The following is a 16,142-nucleotide window of genomic DNA, read 5'->3' on the forward strand; positions in this document are numbered from 1 at the left end:
CCGGTCATCGTCCTGCAGCGCGGCGCCTGCGGCCAAGGTACCTGCGCGCCCGGGGCTCCCCGCTCCCGCCGTCCCGGTTCCGCCCGGCCCCGGACGGGTGTTCGGGGCTCCCGAGGCGGACGCCCGCCCCCCTCCCCCCCATCCTGGGGACTCAGCTTTGCACCCGGCGGGTGTCCCGCGCGCTCTGTGAGGCAGCCGCGCGGGCCCGGGTGACGGGGCGTCCCGCCCGGTGGCTAGCCTCAGCGCACGGGGGAACAGGGACAAACGAGACACGAGTGTGCGCACGGAGTTGGGAGGGATTGGGAAAGGTGCCTCGTGCCGAGGCTTTGGGACCGCCAGGACTCCTTTCTGTCACTTTGCCTTCCCTCTACTTCTCGGCATTCCCCTCCCCGCGTCTTTAGAGTTAATCGTGCGTTCGCCTTATTATGGATCCTGTCCCGGAAAACTTTTCGGTAACTTTGGGATTGAAAGGAACGGTGTTCCCACCCGCTCCGCGGCTTCCGCAGATGCTCTCGCCGGGCCGGCACCGGTTGAGCCCCGCAGACTTTGCAGCGGCGTGGCCGGCTGCCTGCTTCCCGTGTTTTGAGCCAATCCTACTAAAATGAAAGTGGCTTTTTTTTTTTTTTTTTAAAGCTGAACGGAACTTTGGATCGCAGAATCTGAGGCAGAGGGAGGGAGGCGGGTTAGGCACAAAGAAGTGAGCCCCTTCTTGTCCATACTTTCTCATCTTTCCTGTCTCAAGGAGACCCCGTCCTGGCTGGGGAGGTGACAGTGATCCGGTGAAGGGTGGAGACATTGTCTCTCTCGCGGGACCTTCCACAGGGATGGTTCTCCAGGCAGAGAGACCATGTGGAAAAACAATACGGAGTTCAGCTGCGGCCAATCCAGCGGTGCAGGGCCGGGCAGGCTGTGCTTGGCAGTGCACTTGGCGCAGCCTCCTACCGCAGTGGCCAGTGCATGGAGAGGGAGGGAGGCAGCGGAGCCCAGTGCCAGGAACTGGCCTAGATTTTCTTTGGTAGAATATGGTCCAACATGACCAACCAGGGCCTGGCGCAGGTTGGCTCCCACGGAGAGAAAGGAGCCAGAGCCCCGTAGAGAAATTGGAGACTCTGGATTCCAGCAATACCGGAGCAGGGAGTTGGGCCTCTGCCCTTAGGAAAGTGCCTAACCAAGGGCCGGGGGTGGCGGTGGGGGCAGGAGACTAATATTGGAGAGAAATGATCCAGCAGCGACAGAGGTATGGCTGTGACAGTGCACAGGTATGAGTGTACCCTGCGTGACCCAGCCCGTGTGCCGAGTGTGTTACGTGTGTGACTTCACTCGGCTCCGCAGCCTCATGAGGAGGGAGCTTTCGCTGGCGTTCCCATTTCACAGATAGGGGAACTGAGGCTCAATTACTTGCGAGGCCACCCGGCTGGAATTTGAGCCCTGACAGCTGGCCTTGGAGCCAGCCTAGTGCTCAAAACCCGAAGATTGAGAAGGAGAGGTCAGGCAGGGCGACGGAAGTTTCCGGAGGACCGGGGAGCGCATCCCAGGCGGAGTGCTTGGGACCTGGCGAATAGATTGGTGTGCCTGGGGACATTTGGGGAGGGCAGCAACAGTGACTCAGGCTGGTGGCACAGAGTCCCAGGCCCGAAGGGGCCAGCTGTGCCGTGTACTGGGATGTCCTTGGACCGGGAACAGCCTAAAGACATCCCAGCACAGGACTACGCTAGCCCCGGAGCGCACAACTTCCCAGGGTGCAGGGTGACGGCCACCGCAATAGTCTGGGTGTGAGAGGACGACATTTAAAAAGCATGTTGCATATTTTTCTCGGAAACAGGCCAAGGGTTACTGTGTGTAGTCTCGCTGCTCGGGGTCTTGAGTAATCGGTACGAGCCGAGCACCTAATTTATTGCCCGTGAGGTGGAGTCACTTAGCGAGCTTCGCAGTTGGCAGAGGCATTAATTGTCACCCCGTGGAGAGAAACAGTCCTTGTCCGGTGGCCGTCAGCGAGCTCCTGGAGAGCCAGCGTGGGGACCCCCACAGGGGGCTGAGCGTGGAAACCTCGAGAGGAGAGAGGCAAGAGGGGGCAAGGCCGTTCTTGCCCTTTTCTCTGCAGATATGTACTGAGCGCTGCGGAGGGTCACACCCCGGGGGCTTCTCTGCCTGGCACATAGGAGGCACCTCGTAGATATGTGGGCAGGGGATGAATGAATAAGTGAACACGTCAGGAAGTAAGAGATGCCCGAGACGCGGGGCCACCCAGACTTTCCTTAATGGAAGGCTTTGCTTTGCCCACCGGCTTCCGCCACCTAGCACTCCTCCCTTGGCTTCCCGGAGGTCCCCCTGCGGACCCGAGCCTGGGCGCCAAGCTTTCATTCAGGCGAAGCCCTGCCCATGAGCAGGTCACTTGACGTCCTTGTTGAATGAGGTGAATGGGCCGCTCGCTCGGCTGAGCGCGTTGGCAGGAATGTTCTTTTCGCCGGGGTGGACGCCAGAGGCCTGACGTTGGAGGGAGCCGGCACAGATGTGGGGAAGGAGCTCCCGAGACAGGAGCGGCTCCATGGTTTCTGAGATGCTTGGGAGGGTCGGCCTGGAGTGGGGAGCGAGCGGGGCACGTGAGCAGCGGCCCCGGGCAGTCGAGTGGCTCTTTGGAATCGTGGCCGATGGTGGGATGGCGGACCGTGCCACTGTTGAAAAGAAAGTGCTTATGTCTGCGAACTGTCTAACCAAGAGTTCAGACAATGTCTCCTAAACATGGTTCTGGAAATGAAGGCAAATCATCTATTTCAGAAATCACAAGGCTGCTGTCAGGGTTTGGATGGGAAAGTGTCCAATTATCCTAGAGAACAAAGCTCTTTCCTCTTCCGCCGCTAGCAGCCGGACTCGGTGAAAGCAAAAACTCTGCTGTCATGAAATTATAGCAGAGAAAGGAATGGAAAGTAATACAACAGTATAATAATAAAAGCTAACATGCACCTAGGGCTTATTCTGTGCCAGATGTATGTTAACCCATCTGACCCTCCTAGAACCATGTGAGGAGTGCTGTCATCATCCCTCTGTCCCAACTGGGAGACAGAGTCGCAGTGAAGTTCCTTGTCCGGGACTTGAACCCATGTACCTAGTCCAGGGCGCATTCATACTACCCATGCCGTGCTGTTGACAGAGAAGCTAAGATCATCAGCCAGCTCCAGCTAAGCCGCGGCTAATAGCTGGAATAAACAGTGCTCCAGATGGCCGTGGCCTTGAGATGAGACGTAGGACACCTCCCAGCTCTCATTCCACAGGCACGGGAATTGGAGGACGTGGTCGTTCCCAGTTGCCATCAATGCAGCTCTTGCTACAGAAAAGCAAAAGAACAGAAGGGGCTGGAATAAAGGAGTTTCCAAACCAGAACCCTCAGCCCCAAACTGCTGTTGGGGAGAGAAGGTCCCTTCTGAGTTCCCAGACTTTGCAAAAGACTAGGCAGCCCTATAGATCTCTGCTAAAAATGGACACGAAGCCAGGAAAAAAAGACTTCTCAAAGCAGCAGGCTACTCCATTTCTGCCCCTAGAACCCTCCGCACCCCACCTCACCCTGAACAACAGCCCAGACAGGGCTGAAGCTCTCCTGTCCTGGTCCTGGTACCAGCGCCCCCCACCCCCACCCCCCAGCCTGATGAGGTGGAGCCTGGCTGTGCATTCCTGGTAAAGAGTCACCAGCTTGGAAGAAAAACAGTCTTTTCCACAGTTTATAAGGCTTTGCTCTCTCCGATTGGTTATTGGCTTTTATTCTCTTGTCGGTTTTGCTAAAGAGTTAAAATATTAAAGTTTCATAAAATTAGTAAGTTAACAGTATCGAAAGCCAAGCATTTGAGTAATTTCATTCCGTCCAGAAGGGCTGCAAATAGGTTGCATTAGAGCTTAAAATAACCGCATTCGGTAAGTGATTCTGGTGATGACCGTGAGTGAGCTAACTGTGGTCAGGCGGCCGGCAGCCTCTGGACTGTGGGGCCGGGTTCTGAGTCCATTTGGAGTTGTGTGATCCTGGACACCATTTCGTGCCTTGGATCGAGAAATCAGACTTTCCGTGAGCTTATATATCAAGTGAATAAATAGCCCTGGGTCAGGCTTAGTTTGAAGGAGAAATCAAGCTTGGCAGGGGTTGAGGGTTCCTTGGAAGGCCAGCTGGTGTGGAGGGACCGGCGGGCTGGCCCCTGGCTCTGCCCCTTCCTAGGCTGTTTCCTGGCCAGATGATCGGCCCCCAGCCTCTCAGAGCCTCAGCAACGAGGGGATTGGGCCAGGTGATCTCTGAGGTCCCTGCTAGCTGGAATGGTCTGTGACTCTTGTAAGAAAACCAGTCTGAAAACGTGTGGTCATGTGGCCCACCTTGGGCCTGGTTCCCTTGTACTTCAGCGTTGGCTGGCTGCAGAAAGCCCCTGGTTGACCATTTTGGTGGCATGCTCCCCACCGAGACGTGAGTTTCAGTGAACCTGGTGCTTCTCCCTGCCTTTCCCGGGGGCTCTGAGGCTGGGCTGCACGGGTCTCTGGAGTGGGGTCCTGCTCGAGTCATTTCCTCTTTCTTCCCCACCTTCTCTGCCATTAAAAGGAGAAGGAAAAAGGGAAGGAAGGAAGGCAGGAGGGAAGGAAAGAAGGAAGGAAGGAAGAAAGGAAGGAGGGAGGGAGGGAAGGAAGGAAGGAAGGGAAGGAGGGGAAGGAAGGGAAGAGTGAAGGAAGGAGGAAGGAAGGAGGGAAGGAAGGAGAGAGGGAAGGAAGGAAGGAGGGAAGGAGGGAGAGAGGGAAGGAAGGAAAGAAGGGAGGAAAGGAAGATAAAGAGAGAATTAATATCAACACAGGAACTGAGAAGTGCAGCTGTTGCAAATACTTTTCGGAAGGGTCTCCCACAAGCGATCAGGAGGTTGGTGTGACCCAGTGCTGCTGGGTGACATGTGTCTAGAGCCACCGATGGACACCAGCTAGTGTAACACAGAGTAGGACCGAAATGAGTGGCAGTGAAGAAGCCACTTGCTGCTCAGAGGGTACTGAATTTAGCTTTTGGCATTAGTGACATGAGTTCTGTTTCTAAGTTTCTTCAGAGCATTTATGGAACACCTACTCCGTACTCAGAAGGTCCGGATACAGGGAGTCAGAGGGAGTAAGGCTCAGCAGCCTGCGATCTTAAGGAGTTCGTAGGAGGTCACGTAACAGCCAGCCTAAGGAGTCAGATCACCAGCTTACTACACGTGGGACTTGGTGTGTGTGACTTAATCTCTGTAAGCCTCAGCTTCCTCATCGGTGGAATAATAATAAAAACAATAGTACGTGCGTACATATGTCCTTGGGTGGCTGGGGGGTGGACATTCCTAATTATACGAAGTGCTTAGAAGTGTACTTGATGCATTACTAGAACCCAGTCGGCATTCGCTGTAACAATAGGAACTGTCATCATCATCCACGCATCTAACGGGGTCAGCTCAGCGGGGGAAGTGCTGTAATGATGTCTTCCTTGGGATAAGGTGGGGGGGGGGAGGTTACAGAAGGTTCGCAGAGAAGGAAGGTGTTGAGGGCCGTGCGTCCCGGAAGCTGACTTGGAATTTGCCAGTTAATATGTTTGAAAGTGTTCCTGGGTAGCTAAAAAAAAAAAAAAAAAAGTGTTCTTGGGCACAAGGACTCAGACACCGCCTTCCCTGTTACCCCGTGAACCCCCGGTCATTGACAAGTGTGTGGCTTTTCTTTCCTTTTTTAAAGTGTTTATTGTTTTTGAGAGAGAGAACAAACGGTGGAGGGGTAGAGAGAGGGAGACACAGAGTCCAAAGCAGGCTCCAGGCTCCAAGCTATCAGCACAGAGCCTGACATGCGGCTCCAACCCACCAACCTTGAGATCCTGACCTGGGTCAAAGTCGGATGCCTAACCGACTTAGCCACCAGGCGCCCCTGTGTGACTTCTCTTGAATGAGGAGCTGGGACACCTGAGATGTGACAGGTGTCATCCTGATAACCCTCCCTGGAGGGACTTTGGTGGTGCTCAGGAGATAGCAGTGTGCAGAAGCCCTGAGAGCTTCTGGAATGATCCTTGTCTTGGGAGCGTCTCCCATGAGATTCGTCGCATCGAAGTGTGGGAGCCCATGGGACCCTATTATTTGAGATTCCTGGGACAAAAGCGCATTGCATAAACACAGCCCTCCCCAGGATCATGTGACAGCAGCCCACTCCGTCACGGGGGGGCGGGGCGGGCGGGGGGACTGATCCTGTGCGCTTGGGCTCATGATGGTTTTGGAGGGCACGTTGTTGCGGCTGGAATTTTTGATAGTTTTCAAATTTGAGTAAGCCCTGTCTGAGTGAGTCAGAGCCTTGTGCAATATTTTCAGACCTCAGGAAACATCTTTTTCATGAGTTGTGCAATCAGATCTTGAGAAGAAGACGGGAAGCCTATGTGTGTGATGAGCTGTTTTCTTCTTGGGGCTTGGCGAGGAGAGTTCCCTTGCACACAGTCCCGGTTGAGATTGCGCCGGCTCGTCCCGCCCTGGAGTCACCTCGCCCCCCATGACTGGGAGAGCCCTGTCTTTGGTGCCCCCATTCCAAGTGGCAGTCTGCTTGGTGGGGATGGATGGACACAGAGAGTTCTGCCAGTTGGGGTGGCCCAGGCAGGTGGCTGCCATCCGGATACAGAGGAGAGAAGGCTCGGCATCTAGCGGTCACATCTGCTTTTCTCCGGCAGAGTGAGCTAGCTGGGGGGTGCCCAAGGGCCCCAGGACGGCCCAGCGGTGGGTAACGGCCCTGGAGAAACAATGACCCTGAAGAGCTGCTGCCGCTGGGCGCTCTCTGGGAGGGGACGCCATGTACCCTGAGTTAGGGCCCTGCTGCCTCCTTGGCCGCTTAGGGCCACCCAGGGAGGGAGTGGCATTGTGCTCGCTTCCCAGCTCAGGAAACAGAGGAGGCCCCGAGCAGTGGGTTGTAACTGGTCAAGGCTCCCCCACAGGACAAAGCAGGGCTGGGATTGGGACCCAATTCTGTCTTACTCCCAAACCACCTTTGAGACTCCTTTTTTATTTATATTTTTAATTTATTTTTGAGAGAGAGAGAGAGAGAGAGAGAGAGCGAGGTAGGGGCAGAGAGAGAGAGGGAGACAGAGGATCTGAAGCGGGCTCTGTGCTGAGAGCGGAGAGCCCGTGCGGGGCTTGAGGTCACAAGCAGTGACATGGTGACCTGAGCCGAAGTTGGACACTTACCGGCCAAGCCAGCCGGGCGCCCCAAGCCTTCTTTGACTCAAGTGTTACTTAGAAGCCTGTTACTCAGTCTCCCAAGTATTTGGGGGGTTTTTCCAGCGATCTGTTCTGTTCCTGATTTCTAGTTCAGTTCCACCGTGGCCTGGGAACATACTCTGTATGATTTCTGTTCAGTCTGTGAGGGTGTGGATTCTGGCCTGGAATGTGGTCCGTCTTGGTCAGTGTTCCACGTGAACAGCGGGATGTTCTGCTGTGGTTGTTGAGTGGAGGCTCTCTGCATGCCAACTGGGTCTAGTGCACTGATAGTGCAGTTCGGGGCAGCCCCGGCCTTACTGATTTTTGGCGGCTCGGTCAGTCTGTCGGTTCCCGAGAGAGGCGTGTTGAAGTCTCCCGAATCCGTTCTAAAGCCCTGACCTGCTATCTCATTTGTGACCTCCTGGTTGTCAGGAAACCTGGGGGTTCTCACCCCTGCTTGGACCTTTTGGGGGAGATACTATCTCCCTTCAGCCTCAGTTTCCTCATCTGTAATATGGGGATTACAATGCTGCCTGGGAGCCCTCAGAGGGACGCTGGAAGGGTCAGATGTGAGAGTGGCTGTAAAGGTACGTTGTCAACTGGAGTCCTGGAGCACCACACCTGTGAGGAATGAGGGCCCTGAATTGGCAATTCCAGACTCTTCAGGGGCTTCTGATACCAAGGGCACCAGGAGTGGAGCCAGAGGATGGAAAAAGTAATAATATGCTTCCTGTGTGTTTTTAAGACATGGGTCCCCTCCGGGCATGTTTCCCTGTCCCACTGAGATAGCCCTTGGCCAAGGCCAAGTGTTCACAGGCGCTGAGCCTATTTCAGGGAAGCCAAAGGCCGAGTCCCCCACCGTCAGCTCCAAGGGTAGAACACTTTGGTTCAATCCACCAGTGGCCCGATTGTTACCCAGATTGCACACCGCCATGTCCCGTGCCTTCCGGGAGCCTGTGGAGGGCTGTCTGGGATCCCCAGGCTGCGTGTCTGTTTCACACTTGCTGGCCAACAAGTGCTTCTTAGGCCCTAGCTTGCAATTGCTTCACTAGTTTGACACTTTTGGCTCTGAAAACTAGAGCCCAATATGGGTTCAGGCCTCGCTGGAAAAACCCAGTAGGAGAAGTCTGAGGACAGCACAGAAGGCACAGGAGAAAAGGCAAGAATTAGAGACCAATGAGAAAGGACCCATGTGCCCCGATTCCCTTCTGGGTGGGGGTGGGGGGTCTGCAGTGTTCTCAGACACAGCTTCCCCTTGGAATCACCATCACCGGCCAGCCGGGCAGTCCTTCGTCCTCTGAAAAACGTCGGGGGCTTCCACAGCCCGTCTCCGACCACAGGCACTCCTCACGTTCAAGTTTTCTGGGGTCCTGTGGACAAGAGCCACTCCTTCCCTGCAGAGGGCGGCGGTCCTGGCCACCTGCCCTGTAGAGAGTACCGAATCCCAGAGCAGGGAACCTGAGTGCACAAGGGCTTGCTGGTCCTGTAACTCAGCCCTTCACTTTGCAGGGGGGAGACGGGCGCCTGAGGGAAGCATGACTCACCAGCTGCCCAGCTCATCAGTGGGGAGCCAGTGTGGACTCCTTCCCACATCAGCCACACCTTCCTGCTGGAAGCAAGTGGGTGTTTGGGAGAGGACAGGGTCCATCCATATGATTTTCCCATGAGGCTGAGAGGCAGTGGGTACTTTTGCTTAGTCTCCCAAATGATGCTAAAGAAAACTCTCCCTCCACCACAAATGATCCCCCCCAAATGACCTCCTTCGATTGGAAGATGACCCTAAAGCCATCCACGTAATGACTGATTTCTCCTCTCAAGAGTTCTAAGCACATATTATTAATGCCCTTGAACTATAATTATAGTGCTCTCACCGAGGGGGAAAAGAAAACCAGTACAAATATCATGGCAGACACGCCAGATAAGTCGGGGCTGAAGTGCTTCCGTGTCGGTTAAGCTGCGGTTAGATGGTCTTTAAGATGAAAGCACCAAGCTGTCCCTCTCTCAGCAGCAGGGCTCTTTTTAATTTCTTTTACTGGACTCGCAGACATCTTGGGATGTGAATTCATACATTTGATGACATTGTACCTTACCAGTTTATTTTTATTTTTTACATTTATTTATTTTTGAGAGACAGAGCACAAGTGGGGGAGGGGCAGAGAGAGAGGGAGACACAGAATCAGAAACAGGCTCCAGGCTCTGAGCTGTCAGCACAGAGACTGATGGGGGCGGGGGTCGAACTCCCCAACCGCGAGATCATGACCTGAGCTGAAGTCGGACGCTTAGCCAACTGAGCCCCCCCTCCGCCCCCCGCCCCCGGTGCCCCTGCTCTTTGCTACTTTTGTATCTAGGGTTATTCCCCAGGGTAACTATGAAGAAGTGCAAAGACTGGATGGAATGATAAGGATTGTTTTATGCCCCTCGGTGTAGAGTGCCAAGTTGTTTTCCCGGAGAGTTGTAGCCACGTTCGTTGCCATCAGCTATACAATTATCAACTTCTCAAGTCACTGAAAGTGGAGATGGGCAAAAAACAATTCTCCCAAAAGAAAACCTTCTAGATAAATGGAACAGGATTGTACCAAATGAGTCATTCTCTTCAGTGAGGAGATTACCTGGTTGGTCTTTAAGTTATTTATTTATTTTTAATGTTTATTTATTTTTGAGAGCCAGAGACAACATGACCAAGGGGGAGGCAGAGAGAGAGGGGGAGACACAGAATCTGAAGCAGGCTCCAGGCTCTGAGCCATTAGTACAGGGCCTGACGCGGGGCTCGAACTCACGAACCATGAGATCATGACCCGAGCCAAAGTCGGATGCTTAACTGACTGAGCCCTCCAAGCGCCCTGGTCTTTAAGTGATTTTTGTTCTCAGGTAGATGCTTTTAAGAAATTATCAATGTTTGGAGTAGAATGAACACTTGAAAATTTTGGTTTTTACCTGGTGATAGAGTTGTGGTCCCAGACCATCTGACCTGCAAAGGGTCCCGTGTCTGTCGGTTCATCTTATCTGACTCTGCTGTTTTCAGCGAGAATCCAGGAGCAGCCAGGGCATGTGAAGGTCCAAGGTCACCAGCCAGACTCTGACCAAGGACTTGAGTCCCTGGACACCCAGCCCAGGCCTCTCCGCACTGAGCCTCCCAGATACCAGTTCTTGCCCAGGAAGCAGGAGGAAGCCTGAATGTTTTTGTTTGTTTCGAAAAGGGAAGACTATGTTTATTCCAACGTTTTGTACACACGGATAGAAATATGACATGAGCCACACAGATAAAATCTACCTTTCTAGTAGCCCCATTAAAAGGGTTCAAAAGGAACAAATGACATGTTTTTCTTTTTTACTGTAGTTGTATTGACATGTAATTTGCATACCAGAAAATCCACCCTTTTAAAACTGTGTGGTTCCTAGTTTCTGTATATTCCCAGAGGGGTGCACTTATCACCATGATCAAATTCTGTACCATTTTCATCACTCCCAAAAGACACTCAGTACTGAGGGGGCACCTGGGAGGCTCAGTCGGTTGAGCATCTGACTTCAGCTCAGGTCATGATCTCGCAGTTCATGGGTTTGAACACCACATCAGGCTCACTGCCTTCAGTGTGGAACCAGCTTTGGATTCTCTGTCTCCCTCTCTCTCTGCCCCTTCCCTGCTCTCTCTCTCTCTCTCTCTCTCTCTCTTTCACAAATAAAGACGCATTAAAAAAAAAAGAAACCCAGTGCCCATTAGCCCACACTCCATACTTTCCCTCTGCCCAGCCCTAGACAACCACTAAATCTGCTCCCTGTCCCTAAGGATTTGCTTGTTCTGAACATCTCATACCAACGGAATCACACATCGTGTGGTTTTTGGTGACTGATTTCTCTCACTTGGCCTAACGTTTTCAAGGCTCATTCACATTGTAGCCTGTGTTGGCGCCTTATTCCATTTTATGACCACATCAGACTCTGTTGGTGGATACAGGGAGGCTAGACCTTTTATTCTGTATTTCCTTGCTGACCGGGAATCCTAATTCCAGCTGGGAAAGTCACTTTGAAAATCTGAACTGATGAGGTGGCACTGGTCTTTTCTATTGGAAGAAATCAGAGCATGTGACACAGGAGGCTAGCATTGAAAACAGGAATATTTCTTCTTTTGTAACAAAATTTATTTATTTAAATTCGAGTTAGTTAACATACAGTGTAGTTAGTAATGATTCCAGGAGTAGAACTCGTGATTCGTTACTTACATATGACACTCAGCGCTCACCCAAACAAGCACCTCCTTCCTGCCCCTCACCCATGTAGCCCCTCCCCCCACCCACCTCCCCTCCAGCAACCCTCAGTTTGTTCTCTGTATTTAAGAGTCTCTTATGGTTTGTCTCCCTCTCTGTGTTTATCTTCCTCTCCTTCCTTTCCCCTATGTCCATATGTTTTGTTTCTTAAAGGAAAACGGTAATATTCTATATGGATGGGAATTATATGCTGACGGGAAAAGATCAGGAAATGCACTTTTCAGATTTGTTAGATCATGTAACTTTGGTGGGGGCTGGAAAGGATGTCGGAAATGGTCTAGCCTAGCCCCTCTCATCTTACCGCAGAGGTAACGGAGGCCCAGAGAGGGGAAGCGGCTCGTCTAGGTCTCGGGGCCCACTTTTCACTTCTTACTTGAGCCAAAGATCCCTCCTGGCTCAGTTTGTAAGTTACCGCCTTCTCCTCTTTGTATCTGGGGGATCGCGCTCATCACAGAGGGGCGTGGGGTACTTCTTGGGAAGAGTCATTCCCTTCCTGGATAGGGGGGGCCTTGGTTCACTGACACATCCCTCCCTGTGCCTTCCGGTCCCCTGCACACCACCCCCCTCCACCAGGGGGCTATGGGAGGGACCCATGATCCCTGAGGAGTGTGGTCCGGCCCCAGGAGCAATTCCACCGTCGCCTCCCAGCCCGCTGCTTACAGAGGCTGAGCCACCCCGGCCACTCCAGACATAACAAGTAGGGGCAGCCGGAGCAGGAAGAAAACCCAAATGAGAAATCTGGGAAGGTCAAGACCGGAGCCAGATGCTTATCAAGAGGAACGTTAATAGTGTTTTTGTGAACTGAGCGGTCAGCCGTTTCCCTGAAGGTAATAAAGGGCACATCATGCTGGGCATTCAGGAGGCTTCGGGAAAAAAAAATTGTGTGGTGGAATGGATCGGAAAATTTCCTTCGTACCACGTACAATAATAGGTCAGGAAAGACTGTCAGATGCAGCAATTCACCCAAGCATTCACCGTGGTGCGCAGGGAAGGGCTTTTTTCTGTTTTTTGTTTTTGCCTATGAAACTGAAAAGTAATGATCAATGACAGGCGCCCTGAAACACAGACACGTTGTTCTGGAAAAGGCACCTCTTGACCAGTAAAGTTGAAGCTGCAGCACCGAGCCGCGCTTGTGACTGACAGCACGGTTAAGGGGTCCGTGGCCAACTGGCCAGGTGCCTCCGAGAGCCCGCTGAGCGGTGGTCTCAGGCTTGTTTGGGTCAAGAGTATATGTGCTCCTTCCCTCGACCTGCACCGCTGCTGCCCAGCCTCGGAGGGCGGCTCCGCGCTTGGGGGGCACCACGGGGCTGGGGGGCACCTCCGCAGTCTGGGGGCTGGCATCAGGCGGGCTTTCCCCGCCCTCGGCCGTCTGGGAGACTGCACCGGAAAGAGGGGCTGCCAGCACTTGGACGTCGGGCTGGAAATTGAGGCCAGGCTCCCAGGCCCCGCCTCCTCTTCCTCCTTTCTTCATTATGAGGAGAGAAATAGGTCATACCGGACTCTCCTGAATTTCATTTCTTTATTTCTGTGCAAAAGACAGAGGGTATGGGAGTCCATTATTCAACTCTGAACCTTAAAAAAATAACAGTGACTCCTTGTGAATTCAGTTTATTATTATTTTTTAATCGCTTAAAAAGTTTTTTCAAATTTATTTTTGAGAGAGAAGGAGAAGGAGAGTGTGCAAGATTGAGCAGGGTAGGGGTACAGAGGCAAAGGTGGGGGCACAGGATCCGGACCAGGCTCTGCACTGACAGCAGAGAGCCCGATGCAGGGCTTGAACCCACGAACTGTGAGATCATGACCTGAGCCGAAGTTAGAAACTCAACCAACTGAGCCCCTGGGCGCCCTGTGAATTCAGTTTATTTTAACAAGGAGTCCAAGAGCCTTTGGCCTTGGAAGTTGGACCCCAGAACCGTGTTTGCCGTTTCCTTCTTTCTTAGATTTACAGACACTTCCCCTGAGGATACACAGCATTTTCAGGCTTATTTAGACCTCAGCCTGCTGCCCTGGCCACAGCCAAGTGCTACCTCTCTCCCTCCTGGGCATTGTTCTCTGCAAGGTCCAGAGAAGCCTAGTTGTACCGGGGCCCCTCTGCGTCAGGCCCCCAGCGCCCTGGAATTTGCAGCCACAGCACTGATTAGAATGGGGGTCTGGTTTGCCGGAATGTGCAAAGTCTCGCTTCTGTTTCTGCTGCCTCCACACCCCAGACCAGCGCTGGGCCAGCCTCTGGGTTGGAGCCGTGCCCGACCAGCTTACCTGGAATATAATGGAGCCGGACAGACAGATCCCAGTCACTCAAACTGAAAACCTGGAGAACACGAGTCTTTCGGGACGTCTTTGCTTCCGTGCGGTTGTGCTTCTTCCCCTCCTAGGCAACTACTCTGGCAAACTGGAGGCCCCATTCCCTTTGCACATCATGACTCATTACCCATTAGGAACCTGTTTAAATTGATTCTCTGCTGATCCTGGGGGGCGGGGGGGAAGTAGTGAAAGTTCACTGCAAGACGAAGCCTCCTTGGGTTTCTCCGCCCGCCATCTGGCTCCTGTAATGCCGCCTGCCTGCTTCTCTTTCTCCCGCCTTGGCTGGCCTGGCCTCCCCCGACCCCCACCCCCACCCTCTCACGGTCATTCTTGAATTCATCTTGCAACCTCACAAAGAGAGCTTTTCTTAGTGAAAAATCATCCCCCTGCCCCTCCCCGAATGTGGACCAGCACCTCTCTCAACTCCACGGTGTCAGGTTAGTTAACCGCCTGCTTCCTGGTCGTGTCTCTATGCACCTACCCAGGTGGGAACGGGTGCCCCGCTGCAGCTTCAGGTGCCCACGCTCCTTGGAGTTGTGGAGCCCAGTTCCAATTCTGACATCAAGAGACCTGATGTGTCGGGGCACCTGGGTGGCTCAGTCAGTGAGGTTTCTGACTCTTGATCTCAGCTCAGGTCTTGATTTCAGGGTCCTGAGTTCAACCCCCCGTTGGGTGAAGCCATCCTAAAAAAAAAAAAAGGTCAGATGTGCCAAGCATTGCAGTGCTGGGACCCAGTCATTGAGGGAAAGCGTGGTGTCCCCTGGATCACAGTGGTCGAGCTGGGACAGGCCACTCATATCAGTTGGCCTTGGCCTGCAGCCCTCTCGTTCTCTGCTTTGTTTTGTCTGTTTGCGATTGCTCCCCCCACCCTGTCAGCAGAGCGGGGGACCTTGGGCTCAGGGCAGTGCGGTGCTGGGGAAGTAGGAGGCGCATTGGTGGGACAAGCTTTGGATCCTGACTGCGTTTGCCCCTCCCCACTCTGCCCCCAGGCTCCACTTGGCCCCTCTGTGAAGGTGCCAGACTGTGACCAGGACAGCAGGTGGGCGAGCAGGCCCCAGGCAAGTGCAGGTGATGTGCCGGGAGTGGAATTTCCTCCTGCAGGTCCCCTCTGGATCTGAGCCCGGATTTATTTACCCAGCAAGTAGCCTCTTGGTAGTTACTCTTAATCTGGCCGTGCTAGGGACAAAGAAATGTTCAGACGTGCCCCTCGGACCATCAAAGGGTGAAAAAGAGGACAGGCAGCCCCGTGGCAATACATTCTGGGGGTGTCCCTGGATTGTCAGCCTGAACGGAGGCTGGTACTTGGAGGAGGCGGCACCAGAGGCTGGGCCTCATATGAGGGGCTCCTGTTTGGGGTGTTGGGGCGGTGGGGGGTTGGCTGATGACAGCTGAGAGTGTATTCTGGACCCTTAAGCAACAGAGCTATTCCTAATGACTAAACGTTTCATGATACCCCCCTGGGGGCCTACTGTGGTTACGTCCTTACCTTGGTTTCCGAGCCAGCGTGAGCCTGGCTGGCAGTGTCTCTGCCGGTGGCCAGGGTGCATTGCCCCAGGCGTACGGTCTGGACCTTGAATCTAGAGCACAGTGGGTCCAAGCTGGCGTCTCAGGGGTGATCACTTCTGGTCATCACCTGGCCGGGGGCAGGGGTGTGTCCTGCGCCTTCGGGTGTACACGGGAACATGCTTTCCATTGGCCTTTATCTCCAGCCCCTGCACGAGGAGTTTTGTGCCCTTGCCTTTGAAAAGACTTTCTTTTGTCACTTGTGCCCAGGCCTGTGTGACAGAAGGAAGACAAGGGCTGGACCAGAAGCTTGAGGGAGGTAGGGGTGAGCAGAGGAGGGCGAGCTACCCCTCCCGCGGTCCCTTGAAGAGCAGGCTCTGGCCGACTCTGGCCTTGTTGGCTGAGTGTCTCTCTTCACGTTTTGTCTTTTCCCCTGCATCCTGCCAACTATTGGAGCTGGGCTGTGCTAGGATTTGTAGGCTTGGAAGGGTCATACCTTTGGTGGCCCTTAGGGTGGAAGCAAGGGGTGTAACGTCACAAAGGACTTCTCTATTTCTCCCCCAGACCTGGGAGGGAACTTGGAGGCCACCCACTTGAACCTCCTTATTTTATTTCTTTTAAACTCTATTTTTTGAGAGAGAGAGAGCAAGAGAGGGAGAGCAGGGGAGGGGCAGAGAGAGAGAGGGAGAGAGAATCCCAGGCAGGCTGCACACTGACTGCCGTTGGCTGGGCTCAAACTCACAAAGCGTGAGATCATGATCTGAGCCGAAACCGAGAGTTGGATGCTTAACCAGCTGAGCCCCCTGGGGACCCCGAGCCTCCTTGTTTTATTTATTTATATATTTTTAAGTGTACTTTTAAAATTTTTTAAATG

General features: G+C 53.5%; 1 protein-coding gene across 1 annotated transcript in view; it reads left to right on the plus strand.

Annotated features, from left to right (window-relative positions):
- HTRA1 (HtrA serine peptidase 1) overlaps positions 1-16,142 on the plus strand; it is a gene marked incomplete at its 5' end in the record, with an annotated part of 50,993 nt that continues 34,851 nt past the window's right edge. The window contains one exon of the mRNA XM_029920535.1: positions 1-37. Coding sequence (XP_029776395.1) covers positions 1-37 — 37 coding nt within the window. The remainder of the gene's footprint in view (positions 38-16,142) is intronic.

The sequence above is a fragment of the Suricata suricatta genome, chromosome 2, assembly GCF_006229205.1.
Source record: "Suricata suricatta isolate VVHF042 chromosome 2, meerkat_22Aug2017_6uvM2_HiC, whole genome shotgun sequence".
NCBI lineage: Eukaryota > Metazoa > Chordata > Mammalia > Carnivora > Herpestidae > Suricata > Suricata suricatta.